The 18,702-nt window shown below is 36.6% G+C and overlaps 1 protein-coding gene across 8 annotated transcripts in view; it reads left to right on the plus strand.

The window, feature by feature from the left end:
• Positions 1–18,702, plus strand: part of pnut (septin 7-like protein pnut) — a 44,114-nt gene that overhangs the window by 6,495 nt on the left and 18,917 nt on the right. For 2 of the 8 annotated variants that reach the window (XM_018455425.1, XM_018455424.1), the window contains exons 1-2: positions 3,893–3,986; positions 8,700–9,182. The exons of 5 other annotated variants lie outside the window; for them this stretch is intronic. In XM_018455425.1, the coding sequence (XP_018310927.1) occupies positions 8,787–9,182 (396 nt within the window). In that variant the 5' untranslated portion in view covers positions 3,893–3,986; positions 8,700–8,786. Of the gene's footprint in view, positions 1–407; positions 875–3,892; positions 3,987–8,699; positions 9,183–18,702 lie in introns of those variants that run through there. One more of the 8 variants, XM_018455426.1, reaches the window with a different exon arrangement.

Raw genomic sequence — 18,702 nt, forward strand, 5'->3', positions numbered from 1 at the left:
AAATAAAATTTTTTATTAAAAATTTTTATTAAAAATTTTTTATCAAAAGTATTAAAAGTATATAAAGTATTTTTTTATTTATTCAACTTTTATTAAAAATTTTTTTTCATTTCGTAAGTTTTGACGATATTCGCTTTAAAAAAAAACTAACAATTGGATGTTTCATCCCCTAAAAGTGTATATAAAAAGATATCTGTTCTTTTTATTTTAGTTTAGATTATACCATAAAATAAAAACTTATTAAAATCGGAGTGGGGAATATTTATCTGTACTTGTTAGTCTCGTGCTTTCATTTTGTTAATCATAAATTTAATAATTTGCATGGTAATTACGTGCATTCATGAACTCGAAACGATTTTTATAATTTTGGGCGGTGCAGTATTGTTTTTTAACTTATTCTTGCTTCGTGCGGTTCTGATTTCACTGATTGCCAAACCGCAGAACGACAAGAACGACAACCGTTCCGGTTTCAAACCGCAGTGGCAATTTAAAGTCACGAACAGATAGAAACCCTTCCAGTCTCGGTCTTTTATCGGCCAATCCCATTTTGCTATCAGGCACATTACGTTTAAAAGCGATCGAATGGTGAGAAAACCGCGCCCGCAGTGCAAAGTTTACGTTCTCGGACTCATTCCTGATCGCAATTCCTCGTGTTTCGTATACACGGTGAGTCGCCGAATTACTCGTGTCGTAATAACGTGTTTGTGAAAGTGAAACGTTTTCCGCATATCGAGTTACAATTTGACCATTAAGTAATTGGATGAACGTCGACACGATGTCGACAACAGACACGTCGACGGTGGCGTCAAGACGTCGCTTGAATCCGGCTGTTCTCGCCAGATATAATTGCCAGAAAAATCAGGAGTCTCAACAGGTAGCCGTAATACGTCTCATTTACATATAACGATAATACTCTTTCCACCAAATAGAAGAGCGATAAGCCTGTAGCAGATTAAAGGATTAGGATTGAGATTAGATTGAAATTTGATCAAAATAATAAGTTCATTAAACTTGATATTGGTTTTCTTTCTTCTGATTAGTTAAATTCCACTCCAATCTCAATCTTAATCTGCAATTTGATCCTGGCTTAAATGAGTCTTGAATTTCGCTAGAGCAGTGTCGTCTAAATAAACTGAACGATTTCTCAAAATAAGAAGTAGATATAATTTATAAGACTGTGCTCAGGTGTTAAAATTACGAAATTTAGAAAAAGTAGATTAACTTCTTAGAGAAAAGGGATTCCAAAATTAAGAAATTTAGAAAAAATGGATCAGTTTCTTAGAGAGAAAGGGATTCTATATAAAATTAAAAACTTTAGAAAATGTGAATCAATTTCTTAGAGAAAAAGGGATCCTAAAGTTAAGAAATTTGTTTAAAATGGATCAATTTTTTAGAAAGGCTTAAATGACATTTGGAAAATATTAAATTATGATTTTATGCGTAATAATAATATGTGAATTTTTGTCGCAATCTACAATAAGAAACTATCAATCTCTATGTGCAATGACTTGATTAATACACGAGATAATGTCAGATGACTTGAGGAGATTGTGGCGAAGGAATCCTCAAGAAGTCAGAGTTTCCATCCGACTTTGCGGGTCGGGAACCGACGATGCATTGTCACGAACTGCATTCCGTTCGAGACGTTCTTTTTATTCTCGTTCCTTTCTTTCGTACATGCACGCACGCACGCATTCACGCACGCATTCACGCACGCAGGCACGCGCGGTCTCAACAGTTCGGTGCTCTTATTAACTCGATGTCCAATTAAGGCCGCAAAACGAGTACGATTGCCGCCGTACTTCCTAGTGGACGCGCTCGAATAACAAGCATCGCATCGAGAGACGAAGACAATCGCGATCGTGAGAGCGTTGACATCGTGGAATCAAGAGCGGTGCGTACGCGTGCTCGAATCATTTAGGGTTGATTCAAAACAACCATTGGCTGCGTTCAGCAGATTCAACAGTTTTGCAACCGTTTTATGATTGTCTGCTGAGATAGGACCATTCTTCTAGATCTAAAAGTATGATCCAATCAGCGCGAAGGAAACTTCCAACAGTTGCAAAACAAACGTTCTACTGAACGCAGCCATTGTTTCGGGTGCGTGATTAGTCTACATGATATGAGAATCTTCTGTCATTCGATAAAATTGATTTCATCACTCCATATTCTTGCAATTGTGCAAGCTACGTTTAATCTTAACAATAATTGCCATTTTGTCACACTAATCGCAAAGTCGATTTTTCTGACATTATAATGGATCTTTTTGCATCTTAATAGCTTCCATATTAATTGTTGTATTTTTCTAGACTTATAAAATTGATACACTTTCTATATTTCTTGGAAGTGGAATGAAAATCGTAAATTACTACTGAATTAAAATTTGCGTGTATTTTCATGTGAGTGATAATTAAATTACTAACTAAGTTAATTATACTTAACTATATTATTATTAACAATTAACTATTAGTTATTGGAGGCAATTAATTGTAGAATAATTAATTGCATTTGAGTTTGTTAAATATTAATAAATGCGTTTCCTGCAGTCTTCCAATAATAATTGTCCACAATGTGGATTAATATCTCCAATAAAATGATATATCATATAACTTGCAAAAATTTGATAATAATAATTCGATCTCGAAAATTGAACAATTTGTTTAATGAAATGATAATATTTGGTATATGTATTTAAAAAAATATGATTAATATTCAGTTCTCTAAAAACGATAAATTCATATTTGAACAGAATCAATGAGCGCCCAATATTGTCAATGTAATCGAAAAATTTTAAGTCTTTATTTCTTAAACTTTTTAGAGAATGTAGAGATATGTTCTACTAATCCTCTGATCAACGTAGGAAAGAATATAAGGCCTGTTCTTTTCAGCTGAACTTCTTGCACGATTCATCTTTTCTCTTTTTCTCTTCACGTTGAAGAAAAAAAAGAGACAAGATGAACGGTGGAAGAAGTTCACTAAAGAGAATAAGGTTGTCTCCGAAGTAGCGTTTACATAAGATAATAATATACACAATAGACTGTTTAAATTAAAAAAAAAGGAAAATATGTAGGCCGAATGAGAGTCAAACGCGATAATTGGAATGTAAATTATTTATGTAATATATTCTTAATAAGTACAAAAGTCAAATGTTTCGGTTTTTTCCGAGCCATCTTCACTGAACCAGAATATAATTGTAAGTATTATTTTCCAAGCTGCAAATGTGAAAATAACGGGTATCTTCCATTTAATGACGTAAGTCGATAAATATCGTTCTTCTTCGTTACTCATGAAATGCAAAGAAAGATAGAACGACATTTAGTTGACTTATGTCACTAAATGGAAAGCACCCATTTAGTGATATAAGTCAACACAAATATAGACTTTATCGCTCACGCAGGCCAAGTGCTAATTGCAAGGCCAAGTGGCTCGGACAAAATGAGTCGAGAATCACAATAAAATCTGTAGTCGTGTAGATTGAAATTAATAAAATATAAAAAAATAAGAGGCTAAAAATTAGATGCAACGAACAAAATAAAGACTAACAGGTGCGAGGTCGACTGTACAAAAGTCTTGAGTTTACATAAAAGTCGCGACGAACGAAAACAAAAGTGCTTCCCCGTTCAAAGCCCTTGTAAAGGGTTGAAGGTAGCGGCATGGCAGGCCGGTGCGGCGCTGCAGTATCGACGCTCGATACCACTCGGGTTCGTTCTCTCGCCGTCGCGGCGGACGCTCCGATTGGTCCACGCGATAGTCGCCGGCGCTCGCGTCGTCGCGACCGACAGCTGCGATTGGCGCCCGTCTGAAGTTTCTCTCCTTCTCGCTCTCTCTTTCTCGCTCTCCCCCTCGCGCTCGCGGCAGCTGCATCAGGCGTGGTCGTCGCAGTTCATCCGAGTCGGGCGCGGCGGTAGTTTCGCGCGTCTGTCGTGGCTCATCTCGAGAACGCGGTAGTGTGAACTGTGGCGTCTCGCTTCGTGCGCGGTGGATAGGTATACGTTCGTTCGCTCGGCGCTCTTCTCTCTCTCTCTCTCTCTTTCTCTCTGTCTTCTCTCTCATTCCCGCGCGACGCACCGCACGTGAAATGAGAGTGAAAACGCAGCCGCACTCGACCGGCTCGCCGACGGCGTGAATCATCGTCAACGCCGGCTTCTTGGGTCTCGAGGGGCCCACGCAGTGCGACGCGTCCCCTTTTTCCTTCTCACTCTGTCTTGCGCGCGCGTACTCCCGTTCATTCTCCGATCCGCTCCGTTCCTTGTCTCCGTCTTTCTCTCTTTCTCCCAGATAACAACCCTCGTATCCCGCGCGCGCACCACCTACGCAGCGAGCGTGTCACGATATCTCGATCTCGGGGCGAACGAGAGTGCATGTGCTCGGCGCTCGACGGTGTTCTCGTTGTAAGGCTCAGTGGCTACGTTTACACCGTGCATTTAGGTCGCGGCCTATACAATAGATGCCCTTGTTTATCTTGTAGGTTAAACAAAGACACTTATCGCACGGTTAACGCTTAACCGAGGTTCAACTTGTCTCTCATCTCTTTCCAATCCTAGCATTCTCTAAATCTAAACCTCGGTTAAGAGTTAATCATGAGTCGTGAAACTGGACCTAAGGCTCGGTTGCACCAACGTTACTTTGACTTTAAGCAACACTCAAAACTCTCTCTGTCTCGTTTTAAAGCGAGAGAGTGACAGAGAGAGTTGTAAGCCTTGCATAAAGTCAAAATAACGTTGGTGCAACCGGGTCTAATAAGACATTCCGGCATGATGCACGTCGACTTAGACCCAGTTCCACGACTCATGGTTAACTCTTAACCGTGGTTCAACTTATTCATTGTCTCTTACTAATTTTAGAATTGGAAAAAGATGAGAAACAAGTTGAACCTCGGTTAAGAGTTAACCGTGAATTGTGGAACTGGGCCTCAAGGTGCACTCTTGAGGTAATGGCTACGTTTACACCGTGCGCTTAGTCCGCGACTGATAGGTGTCTTTGTTTAACCTACAGGATAAACAAGGACATCTATTGTATAGGCCGCGGCCTAAATGCACGATGTAAACGTAGCCAATGAGTCTGAACGGTGACCTATGATCGTCGGGAAGCTCCACTGTTACTCCCTCGGGGTCGAGAAACGTTCCCTCAAACGCGAACCTGGTGACTCCGGTTAATACTGTCTCCTTCTACACGAGAATGGTGAAACCGGTATAATTTTTCGGCGTGCCGAAAGTGACCTCTATGTTTATCCGCGACAATGGAAACGCGACGATCGCCTCGGGGTGCTTTTCCCTCCGTACTTACACGCGTCGAAAATTGCATTCGACGAAACAGTACCGGTTTTTGAAGTCCCTCCCTGAGTAATTCTGTTTGCAGGACGGAGAAAGAGGCTTGAATTCCGTTTCATTAACGCACGCAAATCCGTATGAAATAATAGGTTTGTTCTTTTCAGCTGGACTTCTTGCACGGTTCACTTTTCACTTTTCTCTTTTTCTCTTCACAGAGAAAAAAAAGGGAAACGATGAAAAGAAATTCAGCTGGAAAGGACAGATCTAATACCTGTTTTTTGTGGCTAAATTAATATACACTTGTACTTAAAATTTTAATCTTGGTTCAACTAACTCTTCATCTTTTTCTAGTTCTAAGACTTCAAAGAAGATAAAGAGTAAGTTGAGCCGAGTTAAAAGTTAATCTATATTGATAAAAACGGACATTCAGCTCATTTCTGCTAACATAGATTAACTTTAATCTTGGATTAATTTATTTTCTTTTATTTCTTAGAACTAAAAGTAAATTAAATCGAGATTGAAGTTAATCTACTAATTAATTGCTGGAAGAGAGTGAATATTAGGAGCAGCCCCGAAGTTTTCGTCTTGCGTTCACAGAACGCTCTTTCCGCTTCCTCGGCCGATCGCGAGGTTGGGCGGAAGCGGTAGAGCAAGCTTTTTCGTGGGATTCGGTTTAAACGCGATTACTTTTACTGCGATGCATTCCTGATATCGGAGTCATACATGAGTCGAAACACAGACAACCGCCGGTGAGTCAACGTTGGGCGATCATGCGTAAACAACTCGTAACGTTGTATATCAGATGTCTACGAGCGAAACTGACATTCTTCAATCTCCTCCGACATCGAGTTAGAAGAGCGACGGAATACAGAATGACTGAATTTAACAATTAGAAATAGAAAAAAAAATGCAGAAAAATGTTTCCGATTGCAACAAATATAATCTCCTATAATGAGAAAAATGTTCTGATTGTAAATCAACAAAAAAGTCTAGCAAGAATAACATTTTGAGGCCAAACAAAATTCTTGGTTATCATAAAATAATTAAAAATTTAATAGAAAGCTAATTAGGCAATAGAATAATACATAGAGTTGTATATTGAAAAAAATGTTTCGATTAAATCAACAAAATGGCATTTTGATGAGATCAAACGGAGAATTTCTGGCTATAATAATCAAATTCTTACTAAAATACCATTACTGTTGGGCTTTTTGTTAGTTTATTCGTAATTAGAACATTTCTCTGTGTACAAATCTACATATATCGTTGCCTAATTAGTTTTTATGAGATTCTTAATTATCCTTTTATTAGCTTTTTATCGACATTTTTTTCAATTGAATCGAAAAACAAAATTCACACATGAATTGAGATGGAATTCAAGATATTTAGTTCGTCATTAATAAATGTAGTTGTCAGTAACGTAATTATGGAGCTTTCTTAATTTACATTAAACATCAAATTTTCTGAAATGTCAATACAGATTATCATTCAGTGTGAAACATTTAGACTCAGAATAACGTTGTACTTCTACTCGAAGGAAGGATCGTAGAAGGTACAAGTATTGATTCTACAGTCCTCACATTTTAATTCGTTTTCCCTGTTTATCGATCGATCCCGGGAAAAGCTGCTGGTCCATTCGTTCGTGAGACACCCAAGAAGTCGGAGCGAGAACACCGTCTTTCATCGTTGTCGTCCGGTTATCCTCGTGGCGCGTAAGACGAGCCGGATGGCTCTCGTCTCGTGAAGTACCTCTTGTAACGATAAACAAAACCGTTCCATTGCGTATCGGTTTTCGACGTGTTTTGCCGGCGCCCCGATCGAGAGGCTTCTCCCTTTTTTCTCTTTGCGGCGACTTTGACAGCATAAACTGTCGATCGCAATCGCCCATATTGAAACCGTCGATACACAAAATATCGCAGGAAATGTTGAGAAACGTAGCTAGTATTGTTACGTATTTATTTGTTTATTTAAGAACTTTTGTTTATTTTAAAACTCTTGATAAAAGAGAGGATATATTTATTTTCATTAGGTTTATTTTTGACAACACAATAATAATATACTTATTTTAATATTATTTTAGTATTAATTCACTTTGTTATTATGTCTACACTGAAAAAATTTACTATATATCTTAATACATATCTCTTCGAATAATAAATATTTACTTACAGTAAATAAATATTTATTCAATAAAAAAAATGATAGTTAAATTAATGATTAAATTTTTATATCAAATAAATATATGTTTACATTTATTAAATATTTACTTAGAACTATTCAAACCAATATTTACTTTTATTAAAATTCAGTATTTTTTCCAATGTACCCTTAAATAAGTTTAAAAATAAGAAAAACAGGTTTAATTAGAACAGTAGATCGTTCCTTTCATTATTGGGTAGGCAAGGATAAATTCATTACCGCGTGAGAGAAGCTCGCTCAATAAGCGGATGGTTTCTGTTGAACGAATTCCAAATGAAGTTTTGCGGGGTCATTCAGCCTTTCGATCGGTCGTTCCGAGACACACGGTCGATTTACAGTTACACGCATTCATGCGCTTTGCATATCACTCGAATCTTCACTGCATCTACAATTTCTTTAAAGGAAGTCAATATCTCTCTCTCTCTCTCTCTCTCTCTCTCTCTCTCTCTTCTCTCTTCTCTAGAGTGGAAACGTGAAAGTGAAAATTTTTTGTATGTATAAAAAAATTTCACTTTTCCGTTCTAAAGAAAAAGTTATTCGATCGATACCCAACTTTGGACTCTCTTTCATAAAACTGCATATCAGTAATTATAACTGTCGCAGTTTTACGAAACCGAAATCCAGTAGCTGTTATTCTTTAAAATTTTAAATCGAAACGGCGGTTTCTGAGACGCGATATTAATAAATCTTTATATTGCAATAATATATATATATATATATATATATGTATATTTTCCTTTATACATGTATTAGATTATAAATCAGTTAACACTAAAAATACCGTTTTTATTTATTAAAAAGACTAAGTGAATAAATTATTATGAAAATAAAGAAAGTAATGAAAACCAAATATTTCATCAGTAGAAAGAACATAATTATTGAAAAGACAAAAAATTTCAGAATCCTATTTTTTTATGCAAGAAATATAATTTAATCTAAAAAAAAATAGAAACGGTCAGTAATGATCACTCGGTATTTCTAGTACCATAAAATCAATTTTACATCATACGTCTCAAAGTGCAACCAGAATGTTCTGATCAGTCTCAGAGACACGTTTTTATTTAACGCGTTCGCTCCAAAGTCGTTACATGAACAATAATCGGATTACAATAATCTTTTTTTTATACACGTACTTATGCAATACGGTTACGTGATACCGGCGTGTCGAGTACATAGTCAAATAGGAAACATGAGCGAACTCGTTAAGCATCTCTCGGTTTTCGGTTTAAGGGTTAAATCCCCTGTCGAGTCCCCGCGGCGATATCCTGCGGGAGGAACGAGCGAGAGAAAGAGAAGGCCGTTCCGCGTGGTGAAAACATGTCGACGACGGAGAACCAGAACGGTACCGCGGGTGGCGCCCAGAGCAACGGCATCAAGCCTCTATCGTCATCGTCATCTTCATCGTCCACGGCGTCGTCGGCCGTCTCGCCGTCGTCCGGCGGCCGAGTCGGTCTACCCAACAACAGCAACTCGTCCTTCCTCTACAGCAGCAGCACGATGCTGAGCCGGGAGAAGGCGCGGCAGGTGCCGCCGCCGACCCTGCCCAAGTACACGTCGAGCTTTAACGCCGGCTCGAATAACGGCGGTGGCACGGCTGAACGGCTCACTAGAGAACGCGAGACCGGTGGTAGCTACAGGCTCGCCAGCCTGGACAGACTCGCCCTGAGGCAGAGGATACTGGACGGGGAAAAGGCGAACGGCGAGCCCATCTCGGTAAGCGAGACAACGCGACGATCGTTGCGACATGGATCTCGAGCCAATGGCTACTTCGCGGCGTCATAAATTTTCGACTTGGCAAAGCTCCTCTTCTGTTCCTCTTTTTTGTCCTTCAATACATCGCGAATATTCATATATTATTGAGCTGGGCGAATATATCGTCTTATGAAATAATATAGCGCATTTAACATGCTTTTGAATTTTATACTTGAAGCTTAGGTTGATATATTCGTACATGGAGAAGATTATCTCTTAAAATTTACTCTGAAAATATGGTAGTTGTGATACAATACAATATTTTAAAGATTTTTATCATGCATTTCAGTAAAATTAATCAAATTTATTTTATATTTTATTGTAGTTTTATTAATGAACTCTCTAAATCTGAATCAGTGGATAATCACTGATATCAGTGGCACGTATGCCACTGGTAATCAGTGAATTAAATATGAGATTCCTGATCTAGCTAATCTTTATTATGTGATCTAACTAACCTTGTTTTAGTGGTTAAATTCAATGAATATGGTATTGGAAGATTGAAATTAACATGTAAATATCAATATTTTAATCATGTAATGCTCAAATATTCTTTCTTTTTTAATTGAACTTCACTAATTATCAGTGCTAAGTATGCCACTGGGTAATTAGTGACTATCTACTGATTCAGATTTAGAGAGAATGAGAAAAATTTACATAAAATTCTCTGAAATATAATATAATGTTGTCCCATTATTATCATATTTTCAGAGTAAACTTTAAGAATTTTCTCCGTGTATATAGTCGGTTTTATATTTAAAACAAGATCGTTTTAAGTACAGTTTTAAGAAATGTCGTGAACCAATCAAAGGGCTGTATTAGCATCTTAAAACATTATTTAAAATAGTTTTAAAATAAGAACGGATTATGAATACCGCCTATATACAGTCTGTTTAGTTTGTTTTTATTATACAAAACCGTCTTAAGTAATGTCTTAAGACGCTAATGCGGCTATTGGTTTCTGATATCTCAAGACTGTACTTAAGATAGTCTGAAATGTAAAATCTGACTATGAATATCGGTCTCAAAGGCAAGTTTTATATGTCTTGTTCATACCGATTTCCGTCCTTTATAATTTAAAAAACTGATCTTTATTATACATAAAATTGAAACATAAGTTCCAAAATCAAATTTGGAAATTATTGATTAATCGTGTCATGTACTAGTCTGGTATTTACATACTTTATTCTAGCACATTATAGAGTGGCATGTAATATTTGCCATAAGAAACATATTTCCAAAGAATATAGTATGTGTATCAAAGAATATTTCGAAGTTAAAGCAAACTTAAATATAAATAATGCGTATATGAATTAATTATGAGGGAAAGACGCAAGTTTTACCACTCAAGCGTTAAATCTTTAATTCATACGAAATTATATATTATATATTAAGTTTATTGAAACATATACGTTACACACGGCTTTTTTGTGTTGTATCTCGTCTCAGTCGGCAGATTCTTCGAAAGATGAAATACATTTTTACTGGGTAGAAATCTATTGGCACGAATCGAATTGTTTCCGTTAGAAGAGTCGGAATGTCTCTAGAAAGCTGCTCTCGGAAATTTAGATAAATATTCATTGAGAGTCACAATGTAGTTTTATTCTTGAAAACAAAGCTCGTGAAGTAGATACTTAAGCATTATTCTAGTTTATGCCTATTCTCTAAAAACTTTCAGTATCAACTTTTGTCATAAAATTTCTCAAGAAGACTGGTGGAAATTTTCAAGGAAACATACTGACGGATAAATTTCAAACAATTTTATGGAAATTTGTACCAAACTATTATAACTGAGTACAATTTTATATCACTGCGACGTTCTCGAATAAAGTACATAAGCTCTAGAAAACTTGTTACTTTTGTAATAAAGCGAAGTTAGAAACGCGCGAAATCTTATGAATGATAATTTCCTAAAATATTGTACCAACATTAATTATGAACAATTGAAGATTTATTTTTCCAAATATTTAGATGACGAAATAATTTCACTTTGAGAATCACTGTCAAGCAATATATGGCGAAGGAGGCAAACCTCCCTTGCGATACTTTTCTGGCCGAGGGGTAGTCAAGTTTGGGGATCTCACCCTCAGTCGAAAAGCTGTAATTCGTGAGTCATACAAAGCAGAAACCTGCGTGTGTCTTCATATTTAAATCGTGAACAAGAGTATTTCCTCGCTTTTATTGCTTTTGTTCACGTCGACGTTTTTATCGCGAAGCTTATAAAAATGTCCATGTTTACATTTACAGACCAAATTACGAGTTGATATACATTGCCTTGAAACATTCAACAGAAATCTCGGAATTTATTCTTTGTATTTAATCTAAGAATTAAACAAAAAAATATACAATTTCAATTAACTTGCACTAATAGTAGTTGTAATAGAAATTGATTAAAGATTAGAAAGATACAATAAATAGTAGTTTCTCTTGATATTAAAAATGTTAAAATACATACAATGTAAACAAGTGTAATACTTTCAAACGCGTGAGAATTATCAGCCACGAAAACGACTCGTTGTAAAGAAAATAGGCAGGGAAAATAAGAATAATCGGGAAAAAGGGAAATATAATGAGGCATGAGAGCACGCATGATGATAAAAGTGTCGTTCAAGCGACCCTGAAGAGGAGGGTCGACGAGCTCTTACGTAGTCTAATCGTTCTGACACATTTTTATTAACGAAGGAACAGTGATATTCTCCGGCGATATGCTAACAATCCATGATAAAAGAAAGAAAGAGAAATGCATGCACTTTATTCGAGCGGGTTCGAACAATCATGCCATTCAAAAGCCTGCCGATATCCAGAGAAGTTATAAATTTTTCCTCTCTATTGCGATACAATCCAACTTTGTTCTCCGCGGTGAAATGATATTTTCTCGTTCAATACCATTTACATTTTACGCCAATGTATACTTTATATTTTGTGCCGCGAGTTTTCGTTTCGCGCACGTACGAAGTATTAATTTAATTACTAATACTAACAATTTATATATTTATTCGAGATTAAAAAAACTGAGTTATATTAACGAAAATATTTTTTCTGCTTGTTAAATAGATTTCCTTACATTAATATAATTTCTCACAATTTTATTTAACCCAATCATAAATTTTTAATTTAAAAAATTACAAGTGGAGAGAAAATTATGGAACGTACATTTCCAAATGATGTCTATTATTTACAAGCGCTTTTTGTAATTTTTTCTCTGGTAGTTAATTACGAAGCAATGCAATTAAAAGTTAATACGTCGCAATTAAGAGATAATTCAACTATTATATATACATGTACAAAACTGTCCGGTAATTCTAACCGAAACAATGTCACGATAAAATAATGCCACGGAATACGGATAAAAATAGAGATTGAACGAAATTGCATCGGCGGCATGTAGGCGGCAAAATCGATATAATAGAAATTCGCTTCGTGCGCCACCCCTTTTGAAAGGGCGCGCTAATTAAGGAGGAGTCCGTACCCTTATGTCCAGATCGAGGACACGTGCGTGGCGTACGACGCGCGTTAACGATTATCTTAAAGGCGAACGAGCAAGCGAGCGAACGAGTGCGTTATTGCGAGCTGCGTTGCGCAATCAGCATTGTATCGTATTCGCCGAAGCGGTATTGTCACAGTGCATTGTCCGATGACAATTCGCGAACTACTTTCAGTTCCGAATGCATTCCGCGCGGCTAACCCAATTCCGAGTTTTGTAAAAGCGAACTCGTCTGAAATTCGGGTGGAATTTCTCGGCTTTTCACTAATTAGAGGATTTAACGTATTCCTGAGTCCGTGTCGTGTTTATTTCTTATTACGTTATTAAACTTTAAATGACGAACCCTTTTATCAGCTTCTTTTATCAATCGTGATTATTCGATTATTCATTATATTTGTATTTCTATTTTTTTTTTTAATTTTTGGAGTATAGCATACAAAATACATAGCATAGTTAAATAAAACCATCTGGACCAATGAACATCCAGCATAAAATTTCCATATTGATTTACATAACATGCTCGTTGGTCCACGGTTTTATGCTAGATGTGCTGTGCTTATGCATTTTGTGTATTACACGGAAAAAACAGTATGATTGGTCTACATTAGAAATCTGATGATGTCAATCAGATTAAATAGTAAAATATGGAACAATTATTTATGTTTGAACATAGTACAATGGTTAGGTTAGGTCCTTGCACGGTTGCAGCAATGACGGCATTTCACATATACATATTTTTAATTGTAAGCGTGGTGAGTCGCTTTTGCTTTTTAAAATTGCAACTTAATTTATAGCATGATGTAACAAGAAATTAATTCTTATTAATAATTTAATTTTTATTATACATCATGCTTTATATTGTCACGATTGACGCAACTATACGGATATATAACTTATCCATAGTAAATGATCCCCCAACCAAGTTTTGGTTGTCACAACCAGATCGCGTCTAACTATACATTGATGTAGTTGACACATCAAGTAAATAAATCGTATCAACCATACATATTCCTGTCACATACAGATAACTGGGATGATGTTTCTATATTGCTCACTAAATATATATTTTTAGTTTATATCTTTTTTTTCCATGTTTTATTAGCTTCTTATCGTTATTCGATTATTCCATATTTGTTTCTTCTTTTTTTTAATTTTTGGAGTATAGCACACAAAATGCATAGCATAGGTAAATAAAACCATCTGGACCAATGAACATCCAGCATAAAGTTTCCATATTGATTTACATAACATGCTCATTGGTCCACGGTTTTATGCTAGTTGTGCTACACTGAAAAAAAGATTGGCTGCTGCAGCAAATTAGATGGTAAAATATGGCATAGTATTTTTAATTGGCTGCAGCAGCCAATTGTTGGTTGCGTTAGCTTATCTGCAATGTCAGTATAGGATTTCGATAGACTAACACAACCAAAAATTGACTGCTGCAACCAATTAAAAATGCTATGCCATATTTTATCATCTAATTTGCTGCAGCAGCTAATCTTTTTTTTCAGTGTATGCTTATGCATTTTGTGTATTAGTTGTGCTATGGCTGCGTTCAGCAGACAACAGTTGAGTGAGCGCTCGCTGTTATCAATGTATTCTTTTAGATCTGAAATCCTAATTGGATGATCTAAACGAATATTATACACCAATAACAGCGAACGCTCATTCAACTGTTGCGTCCGTTGAATGCGCTTCATGCTTATGTATTTTGTGTGTCATAACCTAAAGATTATGGCATAAAAAATGTATGGCACAAAAAATGTAAAGCAGCAAAGAGCTGCGTAGAACAAAATAGGGAATAGGGAACAAAGAATAAGAATTTCTACCTATCAGAAACCATGCATAGAATACACAGTTTCTGATAAATTGAAATTCTTATATTCTTTATTTCCTGTTCCTTATTCCTTTGATTGTGCGCAGCCTCTAAGACAGTAAATAAATCGGTCAATCACAGGCAGAGATGTAATGCAATAACGTAAGCAGTAGTAAATCCAAATTGTTGATTTGCTCACTGTAGTCTTACTGCTTCATTCTTCATCTTTTTCCAATTCTTGAATATAGTTTTTTATGTGCCGTATCTTTTATTATTATACATAAAATATATAGCATAGCTAGTATGATACTATCTGAACCATTAAGTTACGTAAATCAATATGGCGATATTATGGTGGATACTCATTAGTCCAGATGGTCTTATGCTATGCTATGCTTATGCATTTGTGTGCTGTAACCATATTCCTGACTTTTATATTTCTTCTATTCATTAAAACTGCTTTTTATAACTGAACTAATCAATAACGCTATTAATAAGACAAATACGTCATGCTCTTGTTTTAATAAAATTTTATTTATTTTATGAATAATGAAATTATTATTGTGAATTAACAAAATTATTTGTAATTAAAATGTGTAATATGCTGTTGATATAACATCATTTTTTTCAGTGTAGAGCAGCAACAAAAAATAAACTTACTCGTTCGTCTTGATTATCTTAAAGATTTTTTTGTTTTTTCGAGCCAATGTTTCTCATCGTAACTTTCCTATATAAGACACCCTTTCGACATGCTATGTAATCGAATCATCGAGACTCAATAATGAATGTCGTCGGCTGCCTTTAACGGCTGCGTCGCGGCCATCAACGGCGTCGCATAATGAATTGAATCGCGATTGGCCCAGATTTACGGCATCGAGCCGTTTATTCTCGTACGGAACCGGGCGTTGAATTCTTCATGAGCGCCGCGTCTCCATTAGAGAAAGATAGGAACAGACGAAGACAATAATTGACGCAAATGATGAACTCTTAAGCGTAATGGGGCCTAAGTTGCCGCCAATGAGAACGTAAATTCACCTCTTCCGCTTCCGCGTCGTCGCGCGCTTTCTCGTGTCTCGTGAGCCGGAAGATTCAAACGAGATGTTTTTGCGAGCGGATTCACGCGGATTAACGTCGCGTGTAATCTGCACGCTGTCGTTTATCCGACGACGTCTGATAATTTCGTTAAGTACTTTCCGAGATTGCCCATAAAACCATACCCTTCTACTGAACTAACTACGGTGATGCGAGAGGACAGTCTGTAAAGTGAGTTTTTTTTCTATTTTTTGAAGATCCCCTCTCATGAAAAACACTTTGTTTTTCGCGAAAAAGAAGGAACTGTTTGCTCTTCTCAAGATAGTCCCTGTATTTTTAAGTTTCCTGAGAACCCTCGGAATAAATTCATCTAATTTCGAAGAACACGCGACTGTCCAAATGTCATACGATCATAACACCAAAACGGCTTTCTTCATAACGGGGTTGAAAGATTGATTTACATTAATAAGAATAAGAATCGATACTGAGAGTCGACGCTTTAATTCTGTGGTTAGTAAAAGGGCGTTTGAAGAAGAGGCTCCACGCGATCGAATCGTCAGCTTGCCTCATTAATATTAAAATGTGCGGCTAACTCGGCAGATAGAGAGAGAAAAGAGGAAGCCGGAATTTTATGAGTGCGCCTATTATGCAGGCGGTGGACGGACCTACATTCGCCTTACACAAGTAATCTCTGTAACACGGCAAAATTTACGAGAGCCTTTTACCACGCCGAAACGACACGTTATTCAAAGAGAGGATTGCAGAAGCGAAATTGGAAAAATTTTGCCAGCTTTTTATATATTCAGTATTTTAACATAGCGCGTTATTTATTAATATGTTACTTTATATAATTATTTATTTATTTATTGAATAAATGGCGAATTATTACGCAGTCCTTTTCAAGTAGCTATCCTTTAGATTTATTTATTTTTTCAAAAATCAATTTTATCTTTTATTTTAATAATATTATAGAAAATTCCTGTCTAATTAACATTCCAATGTCTAATGAACGAATTTTTATGGAAACTATCAACGATTTTAATTTTATGCAAGGACAATATTAGCCCAAAAACAACAAAAGTCATATTATAACGTCAAAATGAGTCGTAATTGATTGAAAAGTAACTTTTAATAATCAAATTTGCGGCTATTTTGAGGCCATTTGATATTATGATGACTTATGTTTTACTTGGGAGTTATTTCGGAGGGAGTTTGCAGGAGATATACTGCACAAGAAAATTTCAGAAATTAATGCGCAGATTTTTGAGAGTCACAAACTAATTTGAAAATCACTTGGTCTTGCAACCATTGTGAGAGACGTATGACTTTCCAAGTGGAGCTTGAGACAATACTCACATAATACAAATAATGCATCCATTGATGACTCGGAATGATGCCGTTTGCTATTTAATATTTATTGATTAATAAATCACCACTGATAAATTCGTTGCGCTCGAATTATTGCGCTTGACTCTCATTGCCAGTGTACTTCTCCTTATTTAATTTGAAAATATTTAGAAATAAAGTCCTAAAAATTTTCAGGTCGTGTCCTTCATTTTCTCTCAGAAAATATGATCACTATAATCATATATATCGGGATCACAACTTGTACGCGATATAATTTAGCCCGACTACATCGTATTTTAATGTAGGCGTTAAACGTAGGTGTTATCATTTATCAGCCTCGCTCGAGTACGCTCACGTGCTTGTTCCCGTTCAACAATTAACATGGCTTACGTATTCCCGCCTGTATAATAGCAAGCTCGTTATTAAAAGAACGGCTTAGCGAGTCTTTATTATAGTCTTTGTTGAACGTTGCCATAAGTCCTGATTAATTAATTCCAAATAACGTCAAGCGTTTAATAAAGCAAGCGGTACTTAAGCAATTCACCGACCGCACGTGGAACACATAGATTGCGTAAGCACGTTTTGTATCCGCTTATTGAAAATTATAATGAGTGTACTTATTAGATCCTCTGATAGAACTTTCATCAAAAGGAATTCATTAATGAATGCCGTGCTCGTTACCGTGCCTGTCTCCTTTCTCACAGCACTTTGTGCGAAAGAATCTTAATTTTCAGACGTCGTCTCTCTCGAAAGCGGATCGAACACGTGTCATGTCGCGAGCATAACGCAGTCGTTAAGGTGAAAGTTCATTCGCCGGTCGACGATCATCGAGAGCGACGGTCCACGGTGTGGCGATCCCAGCTGGCGGAGACTCGGAAGAAGATGAAAGGAGGCAGAGCTCAGACTCCTTTCTGTACAAGAGGACTCGATCGCCCGTACTCGAGAAGAGCTTAGCGAGACAAAAGCGTCGGCCGTGGCACGCCCGCGATGCATTTTCCACGGAATCGATTTAATCGAGTCACCACGACGACGATGACTCGCCACCCAGCGGCGGTGGTGGTGCCTGGTGGTGGCGAACCTCGCCGAGAGAGTATTGACCTACGACAGGGGTTCCCAAGCCTGGGAACCGAAGTTGGATCACGTGGGGGGTGAAAGACGCCTCTGTGGGTCGCGAGTTCGAAGATAATGAGGCCGAGAATGGTTACGTTGAACAGAGAAAACTAATCAGTAAGCACTCAGTGATTCTTTAACTTTGATTGGTTCCCACACTTTGGATCCAGCGAAGAATTAAAAGAGCAAGGACCAAGTATTAAAGAAAACAGTTGAAAAATTTGTGTTAAATTTAACACATTTCGCGTATCCCAAACGGTCTATTTTAATTGTTGTATTAATTTAACACAAGACGAATATGTTAAAAAGTAATACAAATATTATGTAATAAAATTAATATAAAGAAAATACTGACACAATTTCCGAGCAAACTGTGGAAGCATATTTTTTCAGTAAAATTAACATTTATGATATGTTAAATCAACACATACTTTATTCATTTATCTTAGAATTTACGTTTCAAATTAACTCGAATATATTAAGAATTCAACAGAAAATTTTAACAAGGACTTGAGTGAACCGTTTCTAACAAATACAAAATATTTTTTACTACGAATCACTGAGCACTCACCGATAAGTTTTCTCTGCTGAACGCCATTCGATTGAAATTGTAGCAGTAGCCGGGGAAAGAGCGCACATGTATTTTCTGTTTCCCCGTGAGAACTTTGTTTTTGCGCAAAATGTGTTTAAAG

This window comes from Mycetomoellerius zeteki, unplaced genomic scaffold (genome assembly GCF_001594055.1).
Source record: "Mycetomoellerius zeteki isolate Tzet28-1 unplaced genomic scaffold, Tzet1.0 scaffold48, whole genome shotgun sequence".
Lineage (NCBI taxonomy): Eukaryota > Metazoa > Arthropoda > Insecta > Hymenoptera > Formicidae > Mycetomoellerius > Mycetomoellerius zeteki.